This window comes from Varanus komodoensis, unplaced genomic scaffold (assembly GCF_004798865.1).
Source record: "Varanus komodoensis strain SLA01 unplaced genomic scaffold, ASM479886v1 scaffold33, whole genome shotgun sequence".
Classification (NCBI taxonomy): domain Eukaryota; kingdom Metazoa; phylum Chordata; class Lepidosauria; order Squamata; family Varanidae; genus Varanus; species Varanus komodoensis.
This window is the reverse complement of record NW_025335817.1, coordinates 11,910,389-11,936,534: the sequence shown is the minus strand read 5'-3', so window position 1 is coordinate 11,936,534 and position 26,146 is coordinate 11,910,389. Positions and strand designations below refer to the sequence as shown.

The following is a 26,146-nucleotide window of genomic DNA, read 5'->3' as shown; positions in this document are numbered from 1 at the left end:
ATGACAACTATTTGAAGGCATGTCTAAGAAAACGGGTGTACCAGAGAGAGGGTTAGATTGAAGTGTGGATGCTCGGGTTCATTCAGAGCTATGATACCAGAAGACCACCAATTGTGAAAGCTTTACCATGGGTAGCATTTTTGTCTCTTCATCCCACCTCTTCCAGCTCCTCTGAGAGGATAGCAAGCAGCCCTCTAATAATAATAGCAGCTACTCATTTCTAGCCAGTCAGAACCCAAATCCCATGAAAGAGGGGGGAAAGGTCTCAATATCTCATTATTATAACTCCTGAAGCAATCAAATATTTTATTTGGAAGGAATGACTGTGCTGCCTTTATTCTGAAGATCAAAGCACCTGGCTATATTTTTAGGTTGTTGTTTTTGTAGATCATTAAAAAGACTACTAAAATGGGGACAGAGACAGAATTCTGTCCTCATATTTTCAAAAGGTTGCTTCCATTCTTGGTAGTATATAGCTATTTCCTGAAAAAAACAAGAATCACATATGTATCCTTATTGAAAATGGCATTTCAGTGACATCCTGCTTTGCTGTGATTGGGTAATTTTGTAAATTGTAACTGGAGAGGATTTTTAAAGAACTAGCTTAAAGTAGATTACACCTGGCTTCTGCATGTTTCCTCATGAAGACTGGGTGTCAGAGAGAAGGTGTAATTATTTTATTCCAGTAACTCTTCTTTGTGAATTTAGAAGTCAAATATTCAGCATTCATTTCATATCAGAAACCAGATGCTACTGGTTTTTGTGAGCCATCCTAACGGAGAGTTAAACATTTGAGAGTTAAGATGCAACAGTGTTTGACCACTTGAGAGCCAACATATAATAGTAAAGAGTATTTGAAAGATTACAAGTGTCTGGTAATGCACCATCACCTCCCCAGCAGTAGCAATCTGGATGACTTTCCTCCATCACTTGACTTTCCTTCAAGGTGATTAAAGAAACCCGATCTGGGGCTAACAATGCATGATGTGGCCCCTTCAAAAAGCCCCAGTGTTTGTCCAGAGCTGCAGGCTAGAAGGATGCCTCTCTGCTGCTCTGTTCCTGGAAAACCTTGCTTTTTCCAACCATTCACATTTGAAATCAGGTGCATGTGGCCAAGAAACGGGGCCTTCTCCATGCTGGGGCCTTGGTTCTGAGATTCCATCCTGATTGAGATTCATCAGATATTCTTCCCGTCATTCAATGGCTGCTAAATACTGTTTCTTTCCAGCTATATCTCCACAGGTGGCAGCACCGTTTCAGCCTGACTGTTCTGGCTACTTCAGTCCTGCTTTCATCTAGTATTAATGGATACTGTATTGTGTTCTTTTGTTGGGCTTTGTTGCATCTTTTCACTTTTATTGCAAGCTACTTCATGAAACACACAATCCCCCTCCCCAAGATCAAATGTTAACTCATTTATATAAACATGTAGTATCACTTCAGCTGGTAGGTGCAAGGCTCACATGGTTGGATGTTTTTCCATACACTAACATTATCTTCTCATAGAAAAGTAATATTTAAAGAAGTATGGCAGGATATGGACTCCGAGGGATGGTGGAGGACACGATGGCCTGAAGGAATGTTGTCCATGGGGTTTCAATGGGTTGGACATGACTTTGCCACTAGCAACAACAAAATGGCAGGATAAAAGCTTTGTCTTAATCTACTAGTGATCAATGTACAGATTGGTTTATTTCCATGGGGAGGAACATTTATCACAAGTCCTCAGTTGCATTCTAACAACCTTTGTCATTCACTTAACTCATCAACCAGGGCCCAGCTTCAGATGGCTGCAGTGGCTTCAAAGCTGATTATGAAAAGCAGGGCCTTCTCATCAGTGACCCCTTCATGATGGAATTCCCACCATGAGAAAACCCATCAAGTTCAGTATTCTGTTGGGTTTGCTTGCATTCAACCCACTGGCTTTCTTCACTTTCTCCATCCTTTTCAATTTTTTGTTGCAATTTGTGAATTGTGGGGAGGGGGAACCCTGCACAGTTTTTCCTGCATGTTTCTGCAGTATGTGCATTTTCAACCACTTTGTGAAAGCCATGCATTCCCCCTAGACAGTGTGTGCATTTCTCTTAATGCGTACATTTTCTGTGCCCTTTCCCACTAATAGTCTCACTTCCGTGCACATTCTTAAAATCAATGAACCTTCCCATAATGCTCATAAAATTGCTGATCTTGAGGTTCAGTTATCTTCTGGTTTCTGTAGAAGTTCAGAAAGTCTGAACTCAGCAAGATCACAGAAAATCACAGACTGAGTAAAAGTTTCACCCTTCCCTTGCTCTTGGTTTCTCCTGGCTTTTAGGAGCCTGGTGACAATGTTATTGTTCCATAAGGCCTGCAAAGGGGTGGTTAATGGATCATAACGCTGGCTTGAGATCTGTGCACTGATTTATCATTGAGTCGAACTAAAGAAATTCTCTTGGTGCAATCATTTTTGACACCAGGTATTATAATTTATTTTCAATGTCCTCATTGTACCATTAAGGGTTTGACATACTGTTTTATTTTTGTTTTACTGCACTGTTATCTGCTGCTTTATAGTTTTGTGATGCATGATTTTTTGTGAAATATGATATTTGGTTGAACATTGCTCTGGAGCTCTGATAGGATGAAGACACAGATATTCATATTTAAGGGTGCAAGCTGACGGGGCTGCCTGTAACCTTCTGGACTCACAAGGCTGCAGTCAACCAATCGAGGGAGGGAGGAATACGGAGGTGAGGACTGCCCTTGTGCTCAAAAACATCATGATGGGCAATTTTGGCCATCTGCTTGTTTTCCCCCTAAATGTCCAGGCAAAGAGGTGAGGAGGAGAGGATGAAGGGCCTCCTTCACCAAGGGATTTGGTGGAAGCTGCCGGTGCTTCTCCCTTCCTCCTTTTCCAACCCTCTGGGGCATGTCCTGAAGATGGTCTCCCATCTTTAGGGGTTTGACCAGCATAGGAAGAGCCATGGACTGGCTGAGAAGGCAAGAGAGCACTTCTCTGAAGGCAGAGGGCTTTTCTGAGGCTGTAAGTGGAATTCTGCTTTTCCTGTGGCCAAGCAGAGAGTGCTAACTGGTCATAGGATTCTGCCGAAATCCAATTATGGATGGATGGATGGATGGACATTCTCATTGGCTTTAAACAGGTTCCGTTGCATTTTACTATTTTATGCCAGCTCTTTCTGGCATTCTTTTGGATTGAGGTATTGAACAAATAGCAATAAACTGTAGTAATGTTATTTGCCTCCATGATCAGATTAGATTGGCAAAGGGAGAAGGGTAATGGACTAGGTTCTTAACCTCCACCTCACACACACACAGAAAGAGAGCGAGAGAGAGAGAGAGCAAGAGAGAGAGTGAGACAAGGAAAGAGAGAATATGTGAATGGTGCAGCCTGAATGGAGCAGTAGAAAGAATACAATAATTTTAAAAAGAACCATACCAAATTAAAGCCATCTTGTTTGATGGGTCTTTCAAAGTCCTGCTTTATCAAATTAGACTCTGAAAGTGAATCTAGTCATATTAGGCTGCAATCTTTGGCCAAGGTATGAAGTGCAGTCCTGAGGAATTGTATTTGATAACTGAGGCTCCCCCCCCAAAAAACAGCCCAGGCATTAAGCGCGCGCGCACACACACACACACATATCTCTGCCTTATTCCTTTACCCAGTCCCATTCAAGGCACTCCATGCTTATATTTTAATTATCACTCCTTATGGAATAGCCTGACCAGAGATATTTAGATAGATGAGAGCACACTGGGCAGCTGACAAAGCATCCATCCTCATCTCAACCTCTCAGTTACTTCTAGTCATTTAATATCTTAATGATGTTGATGTTACACCTTAAGAGGAATAGAGCTCTCCCCCTTCCTTCACACCTCTCACACATACACACACTTTCCTCCACTAGGGTCACACTAAATTCATCTCCCCTTTTCTGTGTGCATCTTAGAGAACACTGGAAAACACCTTCTGATTTAGCTCACTTTTCCAGAAGTCACAAATATATAGGAGAATAAGAGATGTTGTGGAACCCGAGGTTAACATCCCATAAAGAGGAATGGGCAGAGGTTCAAGACAGATAGAAGGAAGGACTTTTTCACACAGTACGTAGTTAAAGTTTGAAATTTGTTGCAACTACCGGATAAAGTGATGGTTGCTCACTTAAAGGAACCATGCTTGGAGGAGACGGCTATCAATAGCTGTTAGTCATGATGATTATATATCCTAGTATCAAAGGAAATATATCCCTGAGCCCCAGTTGCTGGGGAACCCAGGTGGGATGGTGCCACCAGACTTGCATTCTTGCAAGTTTCACACAGATAACTGGTTGGCCACTGAGTGAACTAGAAAGAACATGGTCTGATTCTGCATGGCTTTTTGTTTCCTTGCTTTGTTTCAGTGCTGCTCACAGGAGCACCATGTTTGTTTTATTTGTCCCCATTGTTTTCAGCCCCATGCTCAGCATTTAATCTGATGCATTGAGATGTCACCTCAAAATGCATGCCAACTCATGTCCAGGTAAGATTGTAAGCTTTTGAGGGGGTTTTGCACAAAATGTGCATGTTTTCATGCAGCTTTTTTCTAAATGTATATATTAGGTTTGTTATTTTTTTAAAAAAATATACAAATTGTCTTCATTGATTAAATCAAGTTTGAACATTTTTTCAAAGATGCACATTTTTGTACTTATACATTTCTTAATTCCTATTTCCTGCAAAGCTCATCACAAGCTTCACAAAATACATTTAAATCTGTGAGCTATGTAATGGGTAAACTCATGCAGATTACAAGCTCTAGATTTGTGCAGCTTACATTCTGTAGTTCCACTGTGTTTTGTGTTGTGTTCTGTATTCCTTCCATCCCTTCTGCATTCCAGTGGAAGAATTTAAGTAAATTAATTTCTGTTCTTAATTTTGACATTGGACCTAGGCAGCATTGAGGATTTTGTTCAGCCCCTATTGTGAAGTGAATGAGCCTGATTTGCAACTGGACTAATGCATAGATCAAACCCATTTTTTAAATAACTATCAATTGCATATTGATGCAGAAATTCACTTATGAACTTTTCTGAAAGTGACATAGGCCAGAAGAAGTGCCTAGGACTGCACCATAAGTAGCTACAGCAGCTGCCGGTTCTTTCTGAATATGTAGAGGTACACCATTACTTTGTGCATTGTGTTCAGGAAGAAGCTCATGTTATAATAACCTGAAATGCTTCTACAAGGTGTTCTTTCCCATTTTGGGAAAATAGCAATGAATGTTATTAACTTAAGACTCTTTATCCTTTCCTTTTCAGGGAGAACATCCTGCCAAAAATAAAGAATGAATTTTCAGAGGGTGCTACCCTGCCGAGCCTGCATTTACATATGAAGTAAAAGGAAAAGAAGCTTACAAACATCCAGATCAAACATGGATTCAGATGCAATCAGTGGGAAAAGTCTGTACTTTCCTGGCTTGCAAAATAATTCATGGATCAAAGCAAACACACAAAGCGTTTGAAAACATGCAGATGAAAAATGTGCTTTCGAAAAATGGTCATGTAAAAGGCAAGTTTGAGAAAGGTGACAAATACAGTTGAATCACTTGGAGAAGAATGTGCCCATTTCAAAGTGTGCAGTACATTTGGAAAAATATGCATGAACATGGGGAGGAAATTTATTTTGTCAATGAGTGGAAAATGAAATAAAATATCCTGGCAATATATGAAACACACCTAGAATTAATTTAACAAGATGTGTGCATCTCTCATTGTAATCCACAATACATGGATGGTCCCTTGGTGGATAGAGCTGCTCCAGAATGGAGAGTTCAGATAAGACACCCCAAGGAATTCATATATGCAGGCAGTTGTGTTGAGCACTCTCCCTCACCCATCACTCTCTCTCTCCGTATACCATCTGTTGCCAGGAAATTCTACTCCACCCCAGTTGCTGTGAGGATCTAAGCTCAGAGCAAGTGGGGGGGGGGGGGGTTGGGTGGGGGGGGGGGGTGGATATTATGCCATTGTCCCTGTAATCAAAAAGTACTGGTACTTCACTCCCGTGAGCCTCAGTTCCACTGTAACTGGCACATAATTCTGCATCTGCGGATGCTTCCAAATTGCTCTCAAAGTTAGGCAAAGAGACAGTTTCTCCTTTGCTGGGAAGTGCCATGTTCATATTCAGCATGACTGTCCTTGGGTTTTTACCTTCACAGCCACCAGCATCTTGTCCTTCGTGGGACTGAGGTTGTAGCACTCAGCCAGGAACACCTTCCCGAAAGCACCTTCGCCAAGCTCTCTCTTCAGAATGATGTCTCTTCTCTTAATATGCTGTACATCTGCAGACAGCAAGGAGGGATAGAAGGGAAGGAAAACATGAATTAATATAGAAACAGAAACGTAGAAAAATAGAAACTGAGTGAGTCAGAAGGGGCCTCCCAGGCCATCTAGTCCAACTAGTCGGCATCAATACAAAGAAAAGCTAACAAATAATTTCTTACCCCTCTTTATAACAGGCTCTCATTAATTTTCATTTTATACAATGTCCTTTAAAAACAGCAACTGAAAATTTGCCTTTTGTACATTCTAAGCTGTTTCTCTACATATCCTCAGCTTTGAAAAAAAGTCAAAGCTTTCTAAGTACTTGTGAAGTGCATCACTCCTTGTTAAGACCGCCTTCCAGGGCTTTGCAATTTGCAAAGCCATAGTCTTCTTCACCGAAGATCCCCAGGCTATTGAATTCACCTCCATCTGATGCTCTTCGTTTCCACAGGAGGAACCCCAATTTCCCCCACTCCAGCCCCTGCAGAATATTTAGGATGGATCTCACATGCATCACAACAAAAAACCTCACAGACATTGCAAGTGAAGAATCTCTTTGGTTATTTTCCCATGGGAGGTGGTTGAAGCCCCAGTGGTGAGGGTGTTTAAGGATAGGCTGGACATGCACATGGTGGGCATGTCATGAGTGGAGTTGTCTGGAGCCAGGGGTCAGACTAGCTGGCTCAGGAGGCCCCTTCTGACTCACACTGTTTCTGTGTTAATGCAGATCTTCAAAGTTTTAAAGATTGAAATAACAGCCTTAATCATTTCATCATAACATGTAACACTTTACCTCCATCATCCTGGTCAATTTTTTTTCTCACTGAAATATCTTCTACCTTTCCTAGTTTTCTGAGACAATTTCTTGTAAACTGCCTAGAACCTTTGGGAATGGGGTGGTATATAAAAACATAAATACTGACAATTTCTACTCCCCACACCAATGTTCATGAGTCCCACTGCATCCTATGGCCCCATTTTTAAATTGTGTTTAGAAATGCAGATTAAGAACCTGAGCAGAAAGATGGATGTAAAGATGGATTTGCACAAAGTCAGTCCCCATGAATGTCTCCTGGCACACAAGCTCATGATGACCTTCTGCCCTGCCTGGTACAGCAGTGGCACAGAAGAGCAGCACCACAAATGCACATGGGTGACTGACTTTCTTCCACTCTGGTATACTGCTGGCAGTAGTGGGTGGGGAAGGTTTCCAGTTGTGCCACTGGGGGTCTACGAGCTTGCACAGACCTTCTCTTGGCTGAGCTCACTTTGCAGGACCAGGCTGAGAACAAGAGCCAATCTGTAGATCCTGGAGGGACAGTTCTCAAGAAAGTTCATCCAAACTGTAGTGTGGACCCTCAGAAGGCATATGATTATGCATCTCCTTCAGCCTGACTCTGGTGTAGTTCCAAATAAGGCATCCCCCACACCTAAAAAGCACACCCCCTAGAAAGATCATCATACCCGTGAGTACCATTTAGTATTACACACAGGGTGCATATGTCTTGGTGGCTCCTGAAATGGGGTATTCTCATACAGAGCAAAGAAATGCCAGCTTACTGCAGCAAGATTTCCCCCTTAATACCATGTTGATCAAAAGCAACTCATCTTCATTAGGGGGAGGATGGATGTGGTCTGATGGAGAAACCCAGGGACAGTACAACTTATGAAAAAGGCAAAGGGTTGGAGATAGAAAACGTCATAGTGGCTTTCAGACAATTAAGCCTGCTAATTAGAAGATTATGGGCTGGCATAGAAGCTACCAAGACTAGGCATCTTTGCTTATTTGGGGAGAGTGATGGTGACAGTTTTCATAAATAGTGCTCCTTGTAATTAATGGAGTTTCCTCCAAGAATCCTCACTGACCTTTCTCATTATTTTTAATAGGCTTCTTTCTTTGTTTAGGAAAAAGCATAACCCCAATATTATTAGCAATATTAAGAACTGGTAGGCAGAATGTGGCTGAGATGAAATGTGGAAGGCAGAACTGGTAAGGAGAATGTGGCTGTGGAAATCTTGATAGCATTTCTATTCCTATCTGTTTAGCAAATGATCCAGCTATCGGTATACAGGCAGTTTTGTCGTGTTTGCACTGCATCATGGATTTTGTAGTTTTCATGATGTCTCATGACAACTGCACACTTTTGCATTTCAAGAAACATGGCTTTCAGTAAATCTTCAGGGCATCACAGAACAGTGTCAGTCTCTAATTTACTAGTTGCTATTTTTGTGAATGCAAAGGGTTTGTGTGTGTCAATGTATGGCTGTGAAAGTTGGACCATAAGGAAGGCTGAGTGCCGAAGAATTGGGGCCTTTGAATTGTGGTGCTGGAAAAGACTCCTGCAAGTCTCTTGGACTGCAAGGAGATCAAACCAGTCAGTCTTGGAGGAGAAACCCTGACTGCTCTTTGCAGATACTGAAGATGAAACTCAAATACTTTGGCCACCTAATGAGAAGGAAGGACTCCCTGGAGAAGAGCCTAATGCTGGGAACAGTAGATGGCAAAAGAAGAAGGGGATGGTAGAGAATGAGGTGGCTAGATGGAGTCCCTGAAGCAGTGGGCGTGAGCTTAAGTGGGCTCTGGGGGATGGTGGAGGACAGGAGAGCCTGGAGGAATGTTGTCCATGGGGTCACGATGGGTCGGACACGACTTTGCGACTAACAACAACAACATGTGTCTATGTGCAGAGGGAAGTCATACAGTCACTCAACCTGACATCTCCCAAACATGTGATCCTTTATTTCTGTAGATTTTAGAATCATTAAGAATCAGAGAAGTCTATTGTGCATAGCATCTGTTGTATCAATGTGATAGTTTTATGAAAGTTTCACATTCTGTGCACATAATTGAAAAGGAAAAGTTTTTTAATCTGGTTTCCTCATATGAAATAAATAAGTAAATCAAAAAATCTGCCTTACATTGAACCCAAACTGCTGTAAGAAGGGAGTCATGTTTTCCATTCCTAAATGGTAATATTTGAGTTGCTTATGATCTTCATACAGACCCACTACTTAGTCTTTCTGCGGCCATGATTTGTCAAATTATAGGCCAACAGGTATGCAAACTGGTGTGGACCTGGGATTCATTGAAGTTTTGGTGTAAAATGTACAGAAGCCACCAGATTGCTACTCATGCCCATTTCTGAACCTGATGGACCTACTTGGCTACAAAAGCACCCTGTGGTGTTGGATGAAAAATGATGAAGCAGAAATTTCTAACTATTCCAACTCCAAATCAGATTAAACTAATATGAAAATTCAGAGGGAGCAGGAAATGGCTAAGTCCCTTCTGTCTCAGCTTTATTTTAGCCCACACTGCAGAACTGTGCTCAAATTTGAAGCAGTTGTGGTTCTAGTTTAGTTCAACAATGGATGTTTTGCTTGCCTCTGATTTATGTGTGTGGCACAACTCAGTGTCTGGAGAATGGTGGTGTTCTTTTAGGCTGCAGTCCATTTTATCAGCCTGCTGCAGAAGGAGGCAAGGGAAACAGCTCTCCTAACAATATAGGTTCTTCCTCTTCTTAAGCGGCTCCTATTTACCCTTGAATGGTAGACACAACATAAAATAAAATAATACTTCTTGTAACTGAAAGATGTGATGCCTGAGTTTTCTTCCGTCCTCCCTATTCCTTTTTTGTTTTCTTCATTTCCCTTACAATGCTGAGTGGAGGGACTGTGTCCCTGGAGTCTTTAAAATGTTCGTCAAGCTGCTCTGGGCGACATTTTGATGGAAAAGCAGGGTAACAATGGGTGAAGAAATATCCAGACGATCACTTGCAGAACACACAGTTCAAGTCAACAGAGAGGGATGGACCATGCTACTCAGGTAGTTCAGCAGATACTTCTGTTTAAGTCCAGTCAGAAATATTTTCCTGGAACAGATGCCGGAGGGGTGGGTGTGGTAGACCAGAATTTTGCCTTGAGGATAGGGACCATAGAAGAAGTGTCAGAACATCAATAGAAGTAACCTTCTAAATCTTCAATCAAACCATTAATAAAATTACTTTTACCTTTATAAATATAATGTATTAATTTTACTTTTATAAATGTAATGACAAAATAAGGGACTAGCAGTCAATATTGTGACTCTTGGGAATGTATGGATTTTGCTGAATTTGTTCCGTCTGTTTCACAGATTGTCGGACATCTTTTGTTCTGTCATCTGCTCATTGATGGAATCCCGATTTTTGCAAGGGAACTGGTCTGAAGATGCACTCTTGCACTGATTCATACTTCTGTTAATTTGTGCAACCTCTCCCCCCCAAAAAAGAGAAAAAATAATCCAATTCTGAAAAGTCATGGATGTCCCATGGAGTTTGCCTGAAACTGCATTGCTAAAGTAGTATGGTCTCAAACCAAAAGTCTGACTAGCAGAGCAAAAACTGTGGCTCCTCTCTGCACAATAAAAGAGAGGAAACTCTCTGGTGACAACCAGTTGCCATTGCTCTCTTCAAGTTCCAGGAAAACGCTTTGTCTTGACCTAAGATTTAGCATGGTCAGAAGCTTTTTGGAGAGGAATGATGGCAGACAGAGACCTTGGAGTTCTCTCTCTCTCCTATTTATTTTTAATCTGGAGGGAGTATGGAAAGAAGAAAAGTGTACACCTGGCTTTGTGTTGAAATACTTCTCCCACTCCCTAAAAATACCCCTGCCAAAATGGCCATCCCATTTCTCTGCTTCAAGATAGGGTAGCAAAATGGGAAGGGGATTTCACCCGAGCCTACCTTCAATATTCCATTGAAGTGAAATCTGATGGCCACCAGCCTACAGATGCCCCAAGATTTCCAGAACTCAACAGTCAAACTTGAAAATAAGCCCCAGTGCAGTTTTGCATGAAAATAAAGGTAAGTAGGGTACCTCCCCCACCACACACACAGGAGTGCGGAGAGGGAGATCAGCATCATGAGCTCAATATAAATGCCATTATTCCAGCCTTCAACAGTTCTCAGATCGTTCATCTTCAGGGCTAATCATGAATAACAAGGCTGCCACCCCACTGATTCTGCTGCAAGGGCACCTGGGAGCTGGATCTGCATAAAGTTATTTACAGCCTCCTGACACACACAGAATTGTGCCTAATAAACAGCTGTTGTTTTTTGTTCCAAAAAGATGTCAAGTGTTCTAAGCAGAACTGTCTGGCTCGACTGGATTGTGGTCAGCCTCTCTAACAAGGGAACTGCAACCTGGCATCCTTTGTTGTGCCTCTTGTCCTCCCCAGCAACGCCACACATCATTAACTGGTGACAGCAAGAGCCAACAAGATAATTCGAGGCATAATTCTGGACAACAGACCGCAAGCACAGCAGTCAGAGAAAGAAATAGCCTATTGGTTTCACCAGTAGCCCACTGGTTATCAATAAATCTAGCCTCAGTTCTGTGTGATTGCAACTAAAGTGTGTGAAGATATTTTGCAAAAAGTAGATGCATTCCCTGCTTCCATGGGGCAGGGCTCCAGGATTCTAGCCCAGCCCAACTTTGTGATGGAGGACCCCGAATAGTCCTTGTACTGCCTCAAGGTTTTCACTTCCTAGCACTCATGTGGCCATGCTCTCATCATCCAAAATGAGGAAGATCAAAAGGAAGAAGAATTTGCATAATGAAACACAATTTGCAACAGTGTATTTTAAAAAAGGACAGGGAGAAAGAATGTAATATCTCTGCTACATTGCCGGTGGTGCTGTAGTGCCATGTTCCAAAGAGCAGCCTGGAAACCTAAGACCCCTGTAGGCATTCCTCCAAAGAGAGTCCAAAACTGTAGGCTGTTCTCCTGATCTGTGTCACCAAACAATTCCAGAAGTTTTCATGCTCTGGGAGCAATTCTTTAATGAAGTTCATGGGTCTTCATTGTCCATTCAAGACCAAACCATCCCACAACGCCTTACAGCAAAGAGCAGTATATCATTGCTGGGAAATTCACTCCTCTTTCCAGCTACTGTAAGAGTGCACAAGAGATTTGGAAGGGGCAGATGGTCTCAACATTCCTCACAGGAGGATGAGGGAGAGGATGAAGAGGGAGGGAAGGAGGAAGAGGAAAAGATGTATCCTTGTGATCCCCGTGTCTACTACACCAATTATTTCAGGTTCCTTAATAACAACAGTCTGGCATATCAGACAGAAAGACTGAATCCCATCCTGATCTCTGCTGTGTTGGTTTCTTATTTGCAGTAAATTTTTTTCCTAGAAATGAACCTTCAAAAATGTGATCAGGACTAATCGGAAGGGATGGTACGGCCCCTTCTATTCCAGCAAGGCTCTTCCATGGCACCCAACTCTGTGCATGTAATTATGCCTTGTGGAATGGGTCAGGTGATGGTTCATCCTGTCAGTTGGAAATACACAGGACAACTGGGCTTCTGTGCATTGGAGCCCCACTTGGGGTATGCCAGCGAAACACCAAAGAAAAACAGTGCATATCAAATATATTGTGAGATGTTAGTGAAAGATGCATTATTTTCCCCGAATCTCCAGGCAAGTGAAATTTCCCAATCAAATATCACCTGCTGAGAAGTGTTCTCAACAATGGCAAAAAGCCCAACAAAAAAACATTTTTTTGTTGTTTTTGCTTTAACAGACTAACAGGACAGCTCCTCTGGAAACTTAGCAATCACCTTGCTGTGCCTTAGAACGCAATTACATACTCAGCAGAAATGTATAGAGCAGCTCTTGCAGGACTGTATGACTTTAGATTACAGGTGAGAGTGGGGGAAGGGATCACATTTAAATGCTCCCCCTATAAAAACTTCCTGCTAAGACCCAGCCAGTCTTTCTGGCTGGTGGCAACTGTGTCTTCATAGCCAGGTGCAAGATGACTGAGAATACCATTAAGTAGCAATAGTCTGCATGCAATCATCTCAGGGAGTTTTGCTCTGGCCTCTTTCCTCTTTTTGGAGGCATCCTTCAGGAAGACAATCCTATCTCTGCCCATCATGTGAGATAACAGAAAGCAGGAGAACTGGAGGCCCTCCAGCCGCATCTTAAATTTAGAAGTGGTTGCCCCCTGGGCTTCCAAATCCTAAACCCACTTGTCCCCTCCCCTTCACCTCCCCTTCATTATATGTGGGCTGTCCACCTTTCAGGGCCAACATAAAGAACAGGGGTAAGGAGTACAGCTAGAGCTGTTTGAGCAATCCATTTCAGTTCACTTTTTAATCAAAATTTACCTAATCAATACCTTTCAGATTGAACTTAGACAGAAATGAAATCTGTGGCCAAAATTCATACATTTCCAACCTTGCAATATGACTGGTGAACCAGGAAAAGAAGATGAAAAAGCATTCAGTGGTGTGTGTGCATGTGTGTAATGTTCATGAAAAATGTGTCATTTACAGATGTGTTTTATTCAATGGGTGAAAAATGTGCAAGTTTTAGACTGTGCACAACTCATGCATATATTTAGAAACAGTCATTGATTTTTACGCTCACAAATTCTTTATATCTGATGTGGACTTGAGTCAGAATGAGCTTTGAGAGGGAAGTTGGAGAATTTTGTTGAGCACAAGAGTAGCTGATTCAAGTATCCTTAACTACGTGCTCAGAGATAGAACATTAACTTTGAATGCAAAAGATTCTAGGATCTGTACTGATTGAGGGATTGCACTGTAAAACCACCCAGTAACTCATTGTTTTTTCTGTAAACCATATTAAAATTATGAATGCATATTATGAATAAAAACACCAAATAATAAAACAAAATAAAATTTAAGCAAGGAAAGAAACTACAACACATTAAAACAAAGAAAAGCTTGCAGCAAAATAAAAGATTGCTATGATCAAAAGGCACAAAAACTGTACTTGGGATGCTTGGGCAGGCTAAAAATAAACGGCCATCATAGGGTGCCTGAAGTACCATAATGAAGGTGCCAGGTGAGCTTCTCTGTAAAGGGCATTCCACAGATGGGGTGCCACCATTGAAAAGGCCCTTCTCCTTTTATCCTAACTTTTCTCTTCTAGTAAGTCCTAGACTTCCTTAAGCTGGACTGGGGAAGGCTTCTGTCTAAAACCCTAGAGAGCTTCCATAGGTAAAACTAGCCCAGATATTGCAGTATTGTCTCCTTTGGGTGGAACAAACAATACTGAAGAGGAGATAAATTGATAATCCGATTTGGTATAAGACTGTTGACCATGTTCTTTTCCTTGTACTGTTTCTTTAAGAATTCCACAGGGCCCTGCCAGCCTATCTCAGCTATTGATTTTCCTGGCAAGGACACTATTCTGTGATTACATTTTATTGGTCTAGTGTTCCTTCCTAATCAACTTCCCGCCTGGTTTTGAAGGCATTTCTCATGATCCCAAGGAATGAAGAGAGGTAACGGGGATTCTTCCACTTAACTCCAATGATTCACAACTAAGTCAGCAAACCCAAGATTTAACCAGCAGAGACGATACTGATGAGCAATATCCTCCTTCCCGAACTGGAGTACAATTAACTACTATCAATCTTACAATGGACTGTAGCACAAATCAGGCTTTCTCATCAATGGTTTATGTGGATTAGCCTTCCTGAATTAAAATTGATTTCCATCAAGTTCCATCCAATGTATTCGCACTCCCAGGAGCAATCATCAGTTCAGTTAACTCTCTGCTGTGACTGCCTTTTCATCACTAACCTGCATCTTGTTGAGGGAAAGATGTCGGTAAGTAAATCTAGAACAAGAAGTTGAAGTTCTCTGTCAATATCTTAAAACAAAACAAAATGAAACAACAACAACGACAACAAAAAAACCCTTCCCAATTCTCTTCCACCCCTTACATGATTATAGCCAACTCCTCTATCAGATTCTTCTATGCTTGCCTGTGTTTAACTAAACAATTGTCTTGTCCTCAGGAGGAAGGGCAAGGGCTGTACATTGATAGTAAAACAGAAGTTTTCCACACAGGATATTCCATGTGGGGCTGGAAAAACTCATGCCCGAAACCCAGGAAAGCTGCTACCAGTGAGTTTTGACAAATCTGAGGCAGCATGCTAAATTCCTATGACTATCCACCATTAATTCTGATTTTCCCATGGAAGCAATGAATTTAGATAAAAAGGTGTATCTGGAAGTTGGACACAATGCTGCCTATAGAATATCTTGGATCTGTTGTCCAAGTCAATGGTTGTGGCCATCAAGTAATCAGGGAGATCATTCAGGAAGTTATTAGTGGAAATGTGCACTGGGATTGCACTTTCATTCTGGATGTCAGATGTGGAGTTTTGGATAGAAGTAAGAGTTTGTAGTTGGAGGGGGATTAGGGTGGTAGTTGTGGCCATTAAGCAATGACCCATGCCATTAGACAAAGCCTTTGGACATCAGGGTGTAGTATTTTCCCCTATGCCTGGGACAGTGAATTTGGAATCGTGAAGGAAGTTGTGTTTGGAGAGATAGAGCAGGGATGGAAACTAAGGTTGCCTGGGCCACCATGAGGTTATCAAGATAGATTGAAGCCATCCCCCATGGAATTCTTGCCAATCCTTGCTCTGGAACAGTAGTTGCTGCATGCAGCAGTCTCTTTCCTAGCATGGGTTACCCCATGCAACATGGATGCAGTTCAGGGTTTCTGTGTTGAATTCCCAATTGTGAACTGAGAATGGGGTGTGGCTGAATATGCTGCCAGCCACATATGGCTCTACAGTCATACTGTCCTCAAAACATCCAGTGAAATGATATTGTCTGAAACTATCTGCATGTGTCTACTCACCAGCACATTCTATAGTGCAACGAGTGCTTTGTACACTGTCCGCAGCTCCAGGTGGTTTATATGGAGTCCTTTTTCATCCCAGGACCAAGTTGCTTGGGTCTGGTATTGGCAAGAACAGGCACTCCAACTGGTGAGGATGCATCAGTGGTCAGTGTCACTGTCGCTTTTGAGAGTAGGAGTGGAAGTCCCTCTGACAGATTTGACTCGTGTATCCACCAGGCTAGGCTTGCCTGTATATGGATGGGCAGAATTGGAGTCTTTGTCTGCTAGTCACACCTGAGTATAGATGCTCTCGTAAACCAGAGCTGGAGCGGGTGCATTCACAGATTGGCATAATGCACCATGGTGATGCTTGATGCCATGTGGCCTAGTAACTGCTGAATTCTCTGAGTGGGGGAAGCTCAGGTTGGTACAAAGGTCAGAGGCTGTGGCTATGAGCTTCTCCATCTGTTCTTGGGGTAGGCGTGCTCCAGCTGGCATGGGATGGAAAACTGTTCCAATATTCAGGATGGTCTATGAAGAAGCAAGCACGGATTTTTTTGCTGGTAATACAACAGACCCAAGCAGTGAAGAGAAGTGCATATAATTTTGATTGGCATCAATAGGTCCTGATGAGTGTTGGCAACTAGCAACCAGTCATCAAAACAGTGGTAAACTTGTACTCTTTGAAGTCAGAAATGTGCACACACCGGAGCCATATATTGGTGAATACTCTTGGAGCTGTAGAGAGACTCAACAGTAGCAGCTGGAACTCCAAGGGATTGGTACCAATCTGGAACCATAGAAAGTGGGTATACTCAGGGTGGATGCTAATATGAAAGAACTCATCCCTTAAATTGATGCTTGCGATCCAGTTCCCTTTTTGCCATAGCAGCATAATGTCTTGCCACAAGACCATTCAGAGCTTTTTGAGTTGGATAAATGTTTTACAAAGAATCAAAGAAGTGTGTTAGAAGTTCTGCCTCCTTCTGAACATCAAAAAGACAAAGATCTTGACAACTGCACAGAATGAATTCATCAAAATAGCAGTTGATAATATGGAAATTGAATATGTAGAGGAATTCACTTTCCTGGGATCACTGATTACACACTGCAGTCCAGAAATAAAGTGGCAAATTTCACTAGGTCGTATGGCAATGACAAGCATGAATCAACTGCGGAAAACAAGAACATCAGTTTGGTAACCAAGGGCAGATTGGTCCAAGTGATCATTTTTCCTATTGCAACTGACAGTTGTGAAAGTTAGACAATGAAAAAGTTAGACAAGAGGAGAATCAACTCATTTGAACTGTGGTGTTGGCGGAGGCTCCTACTCATTCCATGGACAGCAGGAGTCACGAAGAAGCAGGTGCTGAAGCATATTAATCCAAATGCATCCCTGGTCGACAAAATAACAAAGCTAAGACTCACGTATTTTGGCCACGTTTTGCAATCAAGCTCATTAGAAAAAGAGATAATGCTTGGAATGCTCAGCAGCAAGAGAAAACCAGGTCGCCAAAGAGCAAGGAGGTTAGGCTCCATCAAAGAGGATGCAGCCCAGAGCATAGTTCAGTCGGATGAGGTGGCACAGGGTCAGAAAGTGTGGCGAGATTTGGCCCTTAGGATCACTTACAGTCAGACACGACTGAACAGCTGAACAACAACAAAAGAAAGCCAGTGTGGTGTAGTGGTTAAGAGCACGGGACTGGGACTCAGGTGATCTGGGTTTTAGTCCCTGCTCAGCCATGGAGCCAACTGAGTGACTGTGGGCCAGTCACAGACTCCCAGTCCAGCCTACCTCACAGGGTTGTTGTTGTGGGGATAAGATGGAGGAGGAGAATGATGTAAGCTGCCTTGAGGCAGGATATAAACTGGGGGGAAAAAATGATTTACTCCTTGCAGATTCAAAATAGGCTGCTAAGCGCCATCTTTTTTCGGAACTGTGAAATGGCACAAATAGACACCATGCTTACTTTGGATCAGTGTACTGGTCTGATTGCACCTTTTGCTAGTAAACTGGTGACGTCCTCCATTAAGGTTGGAGAGGGAGGAGTGATGAAGATCCTGTGTCCATGCTGTTCTATGGAAAGTACCTGCCAGCCAGATGTGATGGATTCCCAGGTGGGAATGGTGACTTAGGCAGTCTCTAAATGGAGGTGGAGATGTTAGTTGAGGGACCTCCTGTGCCTCAGACCTGTGCTCTTAACCATTGCACCACATGGGTTCTCAATGTACACCTCAATTGAAAAATTACAAATGCATACCTCTTCAAAGATACTTAACACTAGGGACATGTGAATCAGTTGAACTCAAGCTTATCAATGTTTTCCCAATTTCTACTCCATTTCATATTTTGAGCTTTGTCTCTTTGTTTTCCGATGCAAATCCATGCATATTTTCAAGCATATTTTTCCAAATATATGTATCAGTTGAGCTCATCTCTCAAATGTATGCATTCATCTATTGATTAAAGTTTATTTATCTGCATTTTCCAAAAGTGCATGTTTTCCATGCACTTTGAAAAAAATCTGAAAATGTTGCTGTAAACTTGGAAATGCAGAAATTTAAAGCATAGATTTTGTTTGGCTCTATGTTTTGATCAGGAAGACGCAAACTGGGTAAAGCCTGAACAGAAATTAACCGAAACATCTCTCTCTCTCTCCCCTGCACCCCCTTTCCCTAGACAATAGAGCTTCACCATTCCCATAATCTCTTTTTCATGGATCTTTCTAGCTAAGTTCCCTTCTTTCCTCCAGTACTTTTCTTCTGAGTAGGTTTTCAACCCAAGCAGCTATTTATCATAAAGATGTGTCCCTAGAAAGCCAGCCACAGGAGAGTAGGGACCCCTGACTCCATGGAAGGACCACTCTATCTCATGGAGTTGTCACTACCACTCAGCCATCCATCTTCTTCTGCCCCTCCATTATTGGTCATGATCATGGTCCCTGAGTGCTTTGGGAAGTGAGGATGCCCCTTGAACATTGCACTTACCCCAAAACATTGCATTTGAGACAGTCTTTGCAAGGGAGAGGAAAGAGAAAATATACATTCTAATCACAGACACATCTACCAGAAAGTATCCATTACATCAGCCCAAAAAGGAGTTGCCCCCATTCTGTTTCCAAAGAACACAGTGACAGAAAATCATATGTGGCCCCAATCTTTATATCTAGAATTTCGCATGGTGCTGGATGCATATCTGTGGCCAAAAAGGAATAAGCTGAAAGCAACGTAGCCAAAGTGCTTTTGGATGATGGGACTGGACTGGGGTTCAGGCAAAACAAATCATACCAGTAGGAAGATAGAAACAAATACTGGAAGATTTGGGCACATGGTGGTCAAGATAAAAACATGAGATCCCACTATGTCCTACAGGTTTAACTTTCCCAGGAGAATAAGGCAGCTTAGACATGTTTAACTTTTACTGGATTGTTCCAATGAATTTCCTCCCACCCAGTTTTCCTTCACTTCAGAAACAACTCTGCAGAGCCTTGTAAATCCAGCTGATGCGAAATGGAATGCATATATATATATATATATATCCCCCTCAAGCTTGTTGGCATGATTCAGAACTTACTGGAAATGGGGGGGGGGCAGTGGAGTGAGCAGGGTGGGAGAGAGAGAACTGTATGCTTGGCAGGGATAGGAAAAAGGGGATTGAGAGAGGAGAAGGTACACTTTTGACTGATTATATATATTTTTTCCAGCAGCCAGTCCCTTTCCCACTCCTGCCCAAATCCCGTCCTGCCAAAGCACTTCAGCTGCAACATTAATTTGATACCACACATTTAATTACACATTATTTGGAAGCAAACTTCTCTGAGTGGGGGAAAGGAGTCTTTGGAGAGAGCCTGCTTTCCACCCCCAGTCTTGTTTGCCTGGCAGGAGCAGCAGTGCTGGTTGGGGTGGGGAGAGGAGTGGGGAGTTTGTTTCAAGAGGAACCAGAGTGAAGAATGCTTTGCTCCACATCATCTGCAATGACCATTCTGTTCACTCTTCCTGGAAGGGAAGATTGTTAAAAAATGATACAGTTGCACTTTGCAGGAAACTCTGCAAGCCAAGACTTGTTTGCTTGTTTTCTCCCCTCCAGCTAGTTTTTAATTCTCCTAACCCCTAAACCCCATCTCTCATTCCCACCCCCCACCCCCAGGTCTCTCGACTGGAAAAGAATCATGTTCTCCAGATTCCATTTGTAAGCTCGCTTTCCCCTTTTGAAAATAGACTTGAGCGGGAGAGTACAAAGGTTCTGGGTTCCTGCTGGGCCCCTGTGCACTAAGCTATTTTCAGCGCTTTAACAATGCAGCAACCAGATACTTTGCAACATTATATTGCCAAGATGGATAATTCTGATAAAGCTTGGAGCTGAAAGGTTTGAGAGTTTTTAAGTAGCAGGCTCAAAGCTCTTAAGGGCCAGACTTCTCTCTTCAGGAAACATGAATGCATTTAGCACCAGCACCAGCTCACTTGATTTATGAAAGCTTTGCAGAACTCATCCTTGGACATTACAGAACATGAGCATGATCGGTCCAGACAAAATGCGTTAAGAGATAAGGTGACCAGTCTTTGACAGTCATCTTCTTGAAGGGTTGCAGGAGGGCTGTCCTCCATCTGAAGGCATCCTCTATGTCAGTAGCTGTCCAGCTCAATTCTGGTCCAATGGTAAAGAACTACAGAGGTCCATTGTCCATTAACAGTGAACCAATCAGGAGCACAGTAGACAAGCAGGCTCACAGTTCATAATGTGGCCACAACCTTCCACATTATGATTAGAGGTATTGTATTTCTATTTACAATATAATGACCCCTCTAAATTTGCATGTATAGATATGGATTAGCATGTGGAAATAATATGAGAATGTATGTCCTCCTTTGTTCTCTGTTTTTCTGTTTTAGTGAATTGAATTCCCTCTTCTTGGATGCGGGGACAGGGGGGGGGGGGGGTGGACTGGTTCGAATGTGGCCACACTAATAAGAACACAGGAAGAACAAGCCAGATGCTTCTGGGAAATTGACTAAAATTCCATGAAAGTCCCACTGGTGTCACCCAGAACCTGTCCTTTGGTAGCAAATTAGGACCTTTTCTTTTTCTCACTGTTCCCATTGATTTGGGAGAACGGAGAACCCTGCAATACCTGGAAAGCAGGTGATGACAGATTTCTATATATAATTGCCAGCTATTCAGTTCTAGGAATGGATGTGAAATGTATCGAGTTTGCATTTCTATACCCAATTAGAAACATAGAAACAGAGTGAGTCAGAAGGGGCCTCCCGGGCCATCTGGTCTGACCCCCAGCTCCACCCGGCTCCACTCATGACATGCACATCCTAGCCATGACATGCACATCCTAGCCGCACCCCAGCCTATCCTTGAACACCTGCACTGATGGGGCCTCAACCACCTCCCGTGGAAGGCCATTTCACACCCTCGGGGTCCTGACTGTCAGGAAGTGCTTCCTGGAATCCAAATGGAACCTTGGTTCCCTGAGTTTTGCTCCGTTGGAATGCATCCTACCCTCCTCTTCAAGGGAACACAGGTCTCAACCCATCTCTGAGTGGAACCCCCAATTCCATTTAAGCCCAACATGATTTCACAGAATATCTACTGCTTTAACCTGCAGTAGACTTGCAAGGATTCCCCCCACCTCCCATTTACAAAAATAGTGTGCTTCCCCCCTCCCCCCCCTTTTCTTTTCTTTTCTTTTCTTTTCTTTTTTTTTGGCATAGGGCACATTCTGTCATTTTATTTTTTTAATAATGAATTTCAAAGTTAAAACCAAAATTTAAACAAAACAAAAATGGAAATTAAATTAGATGTGTTACATTTTTCTCCTATGAGTAAAGCTACTATAAGAAAGTCTTATGTACCCCTATAAGTTTTATGTATAGTAAGACACACTATTATTCTTGAAGCAACTTATGCACTTATAAACTTAAAAAAGGTAGCCTATGTATTTGTCCAATTCAAAATTATGGCCAAAATGACTCATTCAAAAATGGCCAGTTTTATCAAGTCCTCTAAGTATTGGATTATTATAGGCAGTCATTTGTCCTTCCAATGTTGTAATAGTAGTCTTTTAGCTGTTGAAAGGGCAGAGAGAATCCATTTATGTTGACCCTGCAGTAAGTTCCAAGAGACAGATAGTTAAAATGAACATGAATACCCATACATATTAAAGAACTTTCCATCACAAAATTTATCCAAACTATTACCTTCTCTTAAAAGGAAGTGGTCATTGGACATTGCCAAAATATATGACTAAGAGAAGCATTAGCAGTACTGTACTCCCAACAATTGGCTGATTTAGTTAAGCACTTATGGAAAAGACATTCTGGTATCCAATATACTTGAAACATCAATTTTTGCTGAATTAAAGATAACTTAAGATCCATTGTCCCTTCTGCCAAGGAAAGGCTCCATTGATTGGGCAAAATAGGGAGCACCAATTCATTCGTCTATCCTTTCTTAGGATTCTGTGTATCATAACAATAATACATATTTATACACATGGATTGTGGAATAGTGTAGCTGTGCAGCTTCAATCAATACTTTCAACAATAAAGGAGGCTCTGAAGCTGTGAAAGTGGCAGGGTTAAGAGATGTTTCAATTATACGTATTGCCATTCAGCCATAGCTGACAAATCATAGTTAGCATGCAAAGCAGAGGATGTCAGGAAGTTGCCCTTAGAACCAGGGTAAAAATCAACCTATCCACTCAAATCCAACATGCAAATGTTTTCTTACCAGTCTTTAAGTCCAGGTTTCTTCATAGACTAATTTGGCACATGAAAATACATCAAATTGCAATGGACACTAGACTATCTCTTATTGCCTTAACTGAAGGGGGTACCTTATCTATTTTTGTAGAAGAAGAACCCAATGCCACCCATCTGGGAAGACAGAAAATTACAAAATGGCCAGAGAGTAAAAGTGAAGTAAAAATGGAGAAGCTGGACACCTATGTAAAGTATCTCAAATGAGAAAAAAAAAATCAGACCAAAAATCAATTTAACTCTAGCTCTTGGGGTTGAATTTTAACCCATTTCTGAAATTCTGCAAGGAAAGCAACAGTTCTCAACACCTTCAACACATCCAGAAAATTGGGGGAGGGGGATTTCCACCATTTGTGCAAAATGTAATTTGCGCAGACTGCAAATTGAAAAGCTCTTTGACAACATGAGATGGGAAATGATATCAGGGAGGCTTCCAATGAAGGCAGTGCATAAAAATGTGGGGCTTCAACTACCCACAGGTTGACTCGAAAAATGAATGTCACAGTTCTGACAGAGACATTAAATTTCTCAGTGTCATATATAATTGTGCCCTAGAGCAGTCAGTCTTGGAACCAACCGGAGGTGAGAAAATCTTGGATTTAGTCCTATGCTGGGTTGCCCAGGATGTAGTGCAGGATGCAAATGTTGTTGGGCCATTAGGGAACAGTGACTATGCTGATATCAAATTTAATGTGCATTTAGATGGAAGGCTTCCAAAGAGGTCAAATACTGTAGCATTTGACTTCAAAAGAGGATATTTCTCAAAAAAAAAAAAAAAAAATGAGGGAACAGGTAAAGAAACAGAAGAGGGGAATCACAAAATTTAAATCACTTGGAGATTACTCAAAAATAGAGGCACAGATAATATACATACTGCAAGTGAGAAAAAAGTAGCACAAAGTCCAGGAAATCACTAGCAAAGTTAATGCATAGAGTCAAGGAGGCTACTAGGGAGAAGAAAGTTTCCTTCAAAAAATGGAAGTCTTGCCCAAGTGAAAAGAACAGACAAGACCACAAACTTGCACAAAGGAGATGCAAGTAGAGAATCAGAGAAGCAAAGAAACGGTTTAAGGATCACATCACTCCAATATTAACCACTGGGCCACTGGATGGCAATGTAAATTAGAGGAACATAGGCAGGGAAGTGGGGGGGCGGGGGGGAGACTAACTGAATTCAAACTGCAGAGAAGTTGGATGAGTGCTGTGAAGGCTGACGAAAAGAAGAGGATACAGAGCAGATACCTGTCTATGAGCTTATGTATTCTGGAAGGGCAGAGAGTAGCAACAAAAGATGAAATTGCCAACCTTATTGACTAATGGAAAGGCAGCAAGTCATCCAATCCAGATGCTAACCATCAGACATTGTGTCCACAATCAAAGAGCACAAACATGACATTGCTGACCTTCTTACCAAAATATTCAGCAAGTCCCTAAATTAGGTCTTGTACCAGAGGACTGGAGAACAGCCAATGTAACACCAATTTTAAAAAAGGGACCCAGGGCAATTACAGGCCAGTTAGTTTAACATCTGTTGTGGTTAAACTGCTCGAAAGCTTTATTAAAGATAGAATCAGTAAACACAAAGAGGGACAAGCCCTGCAAAAAAGAAAAAAAATCCAACTTCAAGTATACACTGATGGGATCTGAACTAGCAGTGACTGAACAAGAAAGGGATCTTGGGGCCATGGTGGAGGCATCAATGAAAATGTCAGCCCAAGGATCAGCTGCTGTGAAGAAGGCAAACTCCACACAAGGCATGGAATAAAATAGAATAAAAAATTGAACTGCTTAACTCTTACTTACCTTATACAAATCTTGGATGTGATCACACTTAGAATATTGGGCGCAGTTTTGGTTGCCTTACCTGAGAAAGAACATTATTGACTTGGGAACAGTAAATAGAAGGACAACAAAAATGATCAGGGGGCTGGGACAGCTTCCTCTTGAGCAGTAGCTGCATCAACTGGGGCTGTTCAGCTTAGAAAAAAGGCAAGCAAGGAGAACTAAGATAGAGGTGTTTAAAATCATGCACAGCATGGAGAAAGTAGAGAGGGAGACGTTTTTGTCCTTCTCCCATAACACTCAAACTCTGGATCATCCCATGAAGCCAATTGGTAAGAAGTTTAGGACAGATAAAGGAAAAGATTTCTTCACATAACATATAGTTAAACCATGGAAATTTCTGCCACTGGAATTGGTGTTGGCCACCAATCTGGATGGCTTAAACAAGGGACTGGAGAGGCTATCAGTGACTACCATCTCTGTGTGTCTGTGTGCTACCATCCTTTCTAGAGAGAGTGTACCCGCATACACCAGTTTCTGGGGAGCTGGGCAGGAGGAGGTCTTGCACTCATCCTGCTTGAGGGATCCTTTGGCAAGGGGCTGGACTAGACAAACCTTTGATCTGATCCAGCATGGTTTTCTTATGTTCCTAAAGTGGAATATGCTTTGCTGGGCAAAGTGAAGTGATGTGTGGAAGGGTTGAAACTGACTAGTATAATGACAAGAGGGATATATGCATTTCTGTGGGTGCATTGCAGGCAGGCACACTTGCGATTGCTTCCACTTGCACAAGATCATCACCCCCCCCCACACACACACACATGGCATTTGCACGTTTCAAAATTCCCTCCAAAATCTACCAATTGCCACCATTAAACTACCCCCTAAACTACGTATCATAGTTTACAAATAAGTTAATATCAGGAGGAGGAAGCAGAATGAAATCTTTGGCTGAACCAAAGATTCTTTGAGTTTTGAGCCTGCAAATGTAATATTTATGCATTCCTAGTGCATAAATTAACAAAGAAGGAGGGGGAAAGAGAGAGAGAACCAATAGTTGGAATTGATTTTTTTGGTAAATTAACATTGGACATTTTTAATTTATATGGGAACTTGTCCACCATGTTACCTGGGATATATTTTCAACTTCAGCAGCATCAATGTTTTCCATTGGGTCACTCAATTAAAAACATCTTAGTTGATTCATCAAATATTTGTGACTTATTTAAGGATTAATTGCTTGATTATTTGATTAAAAGTGTGTAAGACTAACAAACCAGCCCCATAAATCTACCCAGAAGTAAGTGGCATTGAGCTTAATAGAACTGACTCAGAAAAATATTTAAAGGATTGCAGATAAAAACCTATCTTATAGGTATTCCCTTCTAAGGAAAGGGGAAGGTCCTGCCTTCTCCAGTTCTAGAAGGACTCACATTAATAACTACACTGGTCCACACATTTTGGGAAATTATTGCCCTCTGAGATAAAATGTGCTAATTCTTACATATTTTGATTAGATGAATTAGAAAACAGATGATAAAGGTGCTGGTTGGCAAAAGTTTTCAAGACATTTCACAATAAAGATTTATATTCCGGTGAGCATATTTGCCTACAAGGGAGGGAGGTGTCTGATGATC

The 26,146-nt window shown here is 41.9% G+C and overlaps 1 protein-coding gene across 2 annotated transcripts in view; it reads right to left on the bottom strand.

Annotated features, from left to right (window-relative positions):
* NTRK3 (neurotrophic receptor tyrosine kinase 3) overlaps nt 1–26,146 on the bottom strand; it is a 516,845-nt gene that overhangs the window by 77,100 nt on the left and 413,599 nt on the right. For both annotated transcript variants that reach the window (XM_044438931.1, XM_044438932.1), the window contains one exon: nt 6,186–6,316. In XM_044438931.1, coding sequence (XP_044294866.1) covers nt 6,186–6,316 — 131 coding nt within the window. The remainder of the gene's footprint in view (nt 1–6,185; nt 6,317–26,146) is intronic.